Source organism: Vespa mandarinia, chromosome 9, assembly GCF_050613455.1.
Source record: "Vespa mandarinia isolate Hongniang chromosome 9, ASM5061345v1, whole genome shotgun sequence".
Lineage (NCBI taxonomy): Eukaryota > Metazoa > Arthropoda > Insecta > Hymenoptera > Vespidae > Vespa > Vespa mandarinia.
Genome location: NC_140818.1, coordinates 3107501 through 3115415, shown reverse-complemented (window position 1 = coordinate 3115415; position 7915 = coordinate 3107501). Strand labels below are relative to the sequence as shown.

Sequence of the window (7915 nt, the reverse complement as noted above, 5' to 3'; positions counted from 1 at the left end):
GGAAATTCGATGATTCCCCTACTCTATATAGAAGAGCCAATCGGTGATACGCGGCCAGTTGATAGGACACGCCCAGTCACGCGCGGCCGCCGGCCCTCCGCCTCCGCCTTTCCAAACTACCCTTTACCCCGCTAACCCTCTATCCGACTACTCCCCACTCTTCGACTATTCTCACCCTTTCTCCCCCCGAACCCTTTGCCAACGTCCACCGCCCCCACCATCGACTATACTACCTGACTAGTTCCTCAACCCCCCTCTACCCCACTACACCCCCACCCCCACTACTGACACAACTCACCGGCAGCGCCAACCTCAACGCGAGCAGACTCGGCATCGCGCCGTTGCCCTTTTCCTCGTGACTAACCGACCACAGTTCGTGGGCGAACGTTCGCCGAGTGCCGTCTCGCGTTCTCCTTTTCGAACGGTGTCCCGTGTTCATCGTTGTCGTCGTCGTCGTCGTCGTCATTGTCATCGTCATCGTCATCGTCATCGTCATCGTCATTGTCATTGTCATCGTCATCGTCATCATCGGCGTCGGCGTCATCGTCGTCGTCGAATGAAATTGAGACGAGCACGCTTTCAACATTCCGATCGTTTCAACCTATTTTTTTTTTTTAATATATATATTTCTGATCATCCTGTTATGATCTTTTAAATTGGGGGGGGAAAAGAAAGGACATACACGAAAAGGAAAAAAGGAATAAGGAAAAGGAATATAAGAAAGAAAAACGAAAAGAAAAGAAAAAAGATAAAGAAGAATAGAAGAAGAAAAAAAAACGAAAAGAAAGAATAATTTCTTTTTTTTTATCTCTCTCTTTCTCTCTCTCTCTCTCTTAACTGTTCAGTCTTCACTCTTCTCTTCTCGTCGTCGTCGTAGCTGTCGTTCTCGTTGTCGTGGGTACATTTTTTCATAAGAAATTCTAAAAGCAACCCCTCGAACGAGATCCGTCTAAACTCATTGTTTTTATTCCTCACTTAAAATCCCATTTTCGTCTTACACTTTTCTTTTCCTTAACCTTCACTCACTCCTCAATCCACCCTCGTACCCTCCCATCTTCGTCACCACCTTTCTCTTCCTTCATCATCTTCATCATCTTCATTGTCTTCTTCTTATTCTTTTTCTTCATCCTTCTCTTCCATCACTGTTCTCTTCTTCTATGATTGCTTCTTTTTTTGGACATCTTCTTTACTTCTATTACGAGGAAAAAAAAGGATATATATATATCTCTCTCTCTTTCTTTCTTTCTCTCTCTCTCTCTCTCTCTCCCTCTCTCTTTCTCTCGCTAATTAGTATCCAGGTATTTTATTTTTTTCTAATACCGCAAGAAAGGATCGAGTAGAACGGAATTCTTAGAGAGAGAGAGAGAGAGAGAGAAAGAGTGAGAGAGGGAGAGAAAGAAAGAGAGAGAGAGAGAGAGAGAGAGAGAGTTAGATAGATAGATAAACAGAGTGAGAGAAAAAGAGAGAAAGGGATAGAGATAGTGAGTGCAGCACGTGTCCGGCGGTGCCGGCGGCGCGAAGAAAGATGTAAGAAGAGGACGGGGTGGGGGGGGTTTAAAGAAAAACCGTGAAAACGAAGGTGCGGAAAGGCTCGTGCGTTTTCTTTTAACTAACAAAAAGACGCATCCCCTCTTCGACAAATATTTTACGCATCGCGGATAAACGGAAAAAAGGAAGAGATTATACGGACCAGCAAAAAAAAAGAAAAGAGAAAGGAAAAGAAAAAAAAGATAGTGAAAGAGAGAGAGAGAGAGAGAGAGAGAATAATCCAAACAAAAAGGAAAAAGGAAAGAGATAGAAAAGGATAAAAAGATAAAAAGGAGAAATCGATAGAGAAAGATTAGAAAAAGGAAGAAAAAAAAGAAGGAAAAAAAAAGGAGAAAATCAAGATAATGCAAGAAGTTTGAGATAAACGTTTGTTTTGAAAAAATAATCATCGTCTACTTGATCTCGAAACGAATAGAAATTATTTCTGTTTGAAATTAATCGAATTACGGGCCACGTGATAATACACATTTTCTCTCCGCACATCGGAGATTGATCAAGAACGTCATCGATCGTGTCATTATTGGAATCGATTTTCTTCATCCAAAAAGATGAGAGGCCTTGTGCCGGGCAGCATATTCAGCCTACTTGTTCTACTCGTCGCGTGGCAAAACGGAGCGCGGGCTAACTGGTGGTGAGTCTTCTCTCAATCGGATTTTAAATTGTATCTACTATATCGAACGAATAGGATTATCATAAATATTTCCAAACTTTTATATATATATATATAAGGTAATAAAAATATATGTGTGCTTGTATGTGTGTGTGAGTGTGTGTGTGTGTGTGTGTGTGTGTGTGTGTGTGTGTGTGTGTGTGTGTGTGCGCGTATTCATACAGCAAACCAATTCGATTTTTGATTGATCAATATTTGATCAATCAATTATGGTGTTATGAATAATACTGATATATTACTGACAGAAAGAATACATTTATAAGTATCTAGAGTAATTAATAAATAATAAGATTAGAGTAATTTAGTGATATTTAAAAAAGTTTTCGTGATGATAATAATAATTTCTTGTAACAATAATCTATTGATTTATAAATATTATAATTATTTATATTATATATATATACATTTTTTCCTTATCAATAATTTTAAACATTTATGTGATTCAATTTAAATTTTATACACCGTGTCTATATATATGTAGATATTATTTATTATATATATTTATATATAATATATATATATATAATAAATGTTTATGATGTTTTATAAATAGATAAATTTTAACTATCTATAAACTATACTGGGACAATGAGAATGGAATATTTCAAATATAAGATTTCGTTGAAATTATTTGATATTTTCAAATCGAAACAATTTTTCTTAAAATAAGAAATGCTTATTATACTTCACGTTTTATTGCTTTACCGCTCCTCCGAATCCGTATCTTCACTTATGAACGACTACAAAAAAAAATAAACAATTTTCTTATCTCGACGGACATCTCAAAGAGATCAAAATAAATAGAGAAATTTCAACTAGAACAATGAATTTTGATTGCGATCTATATTTGAGGACTAGCCATTCGACTTCCATTCGTTTCGTAATGATTTTTCAATAAAAAAGTCTCTCGTCTCATCCTTTAATAATGATAATAATAATAATAATGAGAAAAATTCGTCGTAAAATATTTATGAAAAGAGTAAAAAAATAAATAAATAAAAAAAGCAACAAAGATTTATTGTTTCTAAAGCATAAGAAATTATTAACAGAATCGAAGTGGTGAATACATCGCGAATATTGAAAAATTGAATTAGACCGGTTTATTTACTATTCGATCAAAAAAAAAAAAAGAAAGAAAAAAAAAAGAAAAAAAGAAAAACGATTTATATCGTGAAACATTGAAAAACCATTTGCGCTTTTTACAGTTTGCATAAAAGTTAATACACTTTTATAGTTTTCCATTAATCCCCCCCCCCCCCCTATATCTATCAAACATCAATCAAACAAATAATTACATTTTATTTCTGTATACTGTCTAATATCAACATTTTTTTTTCTGTACTTCATAATATTTATATATATATATATACTTTTTAATAACACCGCGCAATATATTTTATTGCTTATATTATTCTTTATAAATATGTATATGTACATCGTAATTACATAAATTATGTAAACGAAATATTTATTATTTTTATTTTTAACGTTGAAATGTCATTCACGTAGTTAGAATAAATTATTTTTTTCCATCTCTCTCCTCTCTCTCTCTCTCTCTCTCTCTCTCTCTCTCTCTCTCTCTCTTTCGATAAGAAGGAGACCAAAGAAAAAAAAGAAAAGAAGAAGAAATAATCGATAAAAAATGAATACATTAACTTGTAATTACGTTTTCCTTTACGACATTTACGTATATACACTATAAAGAAAATTTCCTAGATCGACCCTTTCCCTAAGAGATTATCAATGTTTCATTAGTTTTACCGGATAGATGGTGGTGGTGGGTAATAAAAGCGTGGCTCAGTTACAGTCTACCCTCTTTTCTTTTCATCATACGTAAAAAAAGAAAAAAAAAAAAAAAAAAAAAAAAAAGAAAAAGAAAACAAACCAAAAAGAAAAGAAAAGAAAAAAGAGCAGAAGAAGAAGAAGAAGAAAAAAAAAGGGGGTTACGTTACGGGGGAAAATCTGTAAAACGTTAACGTAAATTAATCGATAACTAATCGTTAATACGTTAAACGTGTAATAAAGTATTAAATCATAATAAATTACTTAGAAACAAATCGATAATATCAGATTCGTCATGAACGTGATCGAGATTTAATATTGGTAGATATATATATATATATATATATATATATATATATATATATATATATATATATCCTAGGTACATACACCTTATCTCAAAAAGCAGGAACATAATGCAAAGAGAGCTCGGGTAACGAGTAAGAAACGTGGACAATGACCCATTCCGGGTCCGACGACAGAAACGCAATAAAACACGACCGGACGAGTTCTCCATGCTCACGAGGAATACCTCGAAGGAAGAAATTCTTTTTTTTTTTTTTCGTTTCTTTTTTTTTCCTTTTTTTCCCCTTATGTACTTGGTATCCATATGGGTATAGGTATATAAGATATCTGCTCGTGTTAGAAAGAGAGAGGAAAGAGAGAGAGAGAGAAAGAAATGTAGTGGTATGAGGTATTCTGCATTCTTATTATTACTAAATTCTGTTGTTGAACAAGTACTGGAATTAGTACTAAACTGTCTATGATATTTATTTACTTACTTACTTGCATACTTACTTACTTACTTACGTACATATGTTTATGTGTACGTGAATGAACTGTGAAGAAACTATGATAACAAGTTACACGATGATTTAATGAAGCTGAAAATCTTCTATGAACATATTAGGATGGGTGGGAGGTGGAGGTATTCGAAAACATTTGACGTCTTCGATGTTACGAACGTGCGAAATTTATCTCCAATGTGACTAGTGAATGATTAATGAAATTGTATCTAACTTTTTTTTTATTACTAATACCTCGTAATTGCTTTAATCTTATATAATCTACATTCAATATGCAAAAAAAAAATAGAAAAAAGAAATATATATATATATATATATATATATATATATATATATATGTATATATTTATTGTATGTATCTAGATAGTATAAATAATATATACGTGTATATAAATATAGTTAGAAAATATTTATCTAACGATAGGTATATAAAAATTATATCTATTGATTTATTATTTGGTTGTAATATCGATGGATTAATCAGTATAAAAATTTAACATGTTTATTTTCATATGTTGACGAATGATATTAGTTTCGTTCTTCTATTCGATCGTTTCATAAATATCTTCTAAAAGAAATAAATAAATAAATAAATAAATAAATAAATAAATAAATAAATAAATAAATAAATAAATAAATAAATAAATAAATAAATAAATAAATAAATAAATAAATAATAAAATAAATAAATAAAAATTTCGTCCTCAAGGTATCAGCGTTAAAATAACTTGAATATTAATTTAATCGCTGTGATAGATTTCTCAATATCGCTTGGCTTTCCTTTTCTTTTCTTTCTTTTTTATTTTCTTTTATTTTATTTCTCTCTCTCTCTCTCTCTCTCTCTTTCTTTCTCTCTCTCTTTCTCTCTCTCTCTCTCTCTCTCTCTCTTTCTCTCTCTCTCTCTCTCTCTCTTTCTCTTACGTTTCAGATCAAAACAATCGTAATATCCATTATTTTCAAAATCATCATTAAAGTCCCCACATAGTGGCAGTAATAATGTATCTAGTTGAAAATGTACGAGATATTAACTATTCAATAGGGATCTAGGGATAAATGAGAAATGAATAAAGAAACGTTGAAACGAACGAAGCGCGCCTGCTTTATTTTTCTTTTTTTCTTTTCTTTTTTTTTTTTTTTTGTTCCTTTTTTCACAAACAGAAGAGTTAGAGGGTTGTTAGAAAGACACGTATTCGACGTGGAAGAGAGAGCGAAAGAGAGAGAGAGAAAAAGAGAGAAAGAGAGAGAGAGAGAAAGAGAGAGAGAAAGAGAGAGAGAGAGAGGAAGAGAGAGAAAGAGAAAAAAAGGGTAAGAATGCATTTCCCTGTTAAGTCAGAATAGAGGGCTCGTTCGCTTGCTTACTCTGCTCGCGTTCGAACGCTGAAGCCCCGCTGACAGTGCTAATACTACACGCTCGTGTTTACACAACTATATTACCCGTGACGGGTACGGCGATGTGATGCTCACCCCTGCCAGGCGTGCTTTTTCAAACCCTAGGACTCCCTCGACGGGCCACCATAGCGTTCATCGAAGGAGCGATAGAGATAGATATATAGATTATAAACACGACTCCCGATCGCGAGGAATACATTTTTCCCACCCAACTGCCGATCAACCCTCTCCAACCCCTATACTCGCTCTAACTCTCCTCCACTCACCACGTCCTGCGCCCAAAAAAGAAAAATTTTTTTCGATTAATTATCCTACACCAACCGTTAACTTTTGTACAAACCACTTTCTCTATCTCTCTCTCTCTCTCTCTCTCTCTTTCTCTCTCTGTTTCTCTAATTACTTAAACGTCGATGCAATGACGCAGGTCATTGAATTATATTTTATTATTATTATTATTTATTATATTGATTATATTATTATACTAATTATACACTATACTGTATTTGATCATAACGCAGATCATTCAATTATATTATATTATTATTATTATTATTATTATTATTATTATTATCATTATTATTATTATTATTATTATTATTATTATTATTATTATTATTATTATTATTATTATTATTATTATTATTATTATACTAATGATAATATAGTATAGTAATTATATTATAATGCTGTTACGTTAACTTGTTGAAATTTTATAAATTCTTAATCGTATTGAAAATAATCGTCAGGAAAATATCTTTTTCTTCTTTTTCTTTTATTTGCTTTCATAGAATAGATTATAGGAAATGTATAGGGTGATTCAAGTAAAGTTTTACAAACTATTCGTCTCAAATAATAAATGAAGATATCGACTTATTGATGGCAAATTAATTAAATGATACCGGAAGAGAGTTTATTTTTTCGTGTGTTTTTTTGCGACGATCTTTTTTATAATACAAGGGTCAAGCGTGATTTTTGTCATTAATGTCAAATAATATTAATTTCTTTTTTAGATATTCGGATGGCTCTGAATAATTGTTTGAACAATTTTTCTTTTTTTTTTTTTTTTAAAGTTAAAAAACATTTTTCATGTTTGTATGCGTCGTATAAACGTCGTATTATACAATATATATAATTATCGTTATTTGAAAAGAGATTTGGGACGAATTAATTGATTAATTCTTTTGTGAAAAAAAAAAGAAAAAAAAAAAAGAAGAAAATAAAGAATCGAATATATTAAAGTAAAAATTACATGAACATCAAATATTCATAATGTTAACTTGCGTAAAATAATTTGTTTGAAATAAATAAGAAATATTAGTATAACACGAGAGATAACTTAAGGTATACAATTGTTGTGAAATCATCCTTATAAGAAAAATATCCTAATTCGTTCATAATAATCTGATAATTACGTTGTTTTATTTTATTGTTATTTTCTCTTTATTTTTTTCTTTAAAAAAAAAAAAAAAAAAAAAAGGAACTTAGATATATTTATATATATATATATATATATATATATATTTCTTTTTCTTTCACGAAACTTTGACACGTTTTTTATTTCTTAGTATAGGGAGATACTTCGTCAATGTTTAACGAGTTGGAGTCGAATCCCTCGCCCTTATAACTTCTTCCATTCTATCGACCAATCGCGAGGAATTCGCGAATAACGTCGTTATACCATACCTATTACCTATGTATTATATATATATATACATTTCCG

The 7915-nt window shown here is 31.5% G+C and overlaps 1 protein-coding gene across 1 annotated transcript in view; it reads left to right on the top strand.

The window, feature by feature from the left end:
- The first annotated feature begins 380 nt into the window (after nucleotides 1-380).
- Nucleotides 381-7915, top strand: part of LOC118443260 (protein Wnt-4) — a 74365-nt gene continuing 66830 nt past the window's right edge. Inside the window, exon 1 of the mRNA XM_035869972.2 lies at nucleotides 381-2179. Within this exon, the coding sequence (XP_035725865.1) occupies nucleotides 2097-2179 (83 nt within the window). The 5' untranslated portion in view covers nucleotides 381-2096. The remainder of the gene's footprint in view (nucleotides 2180-7915) is intronic.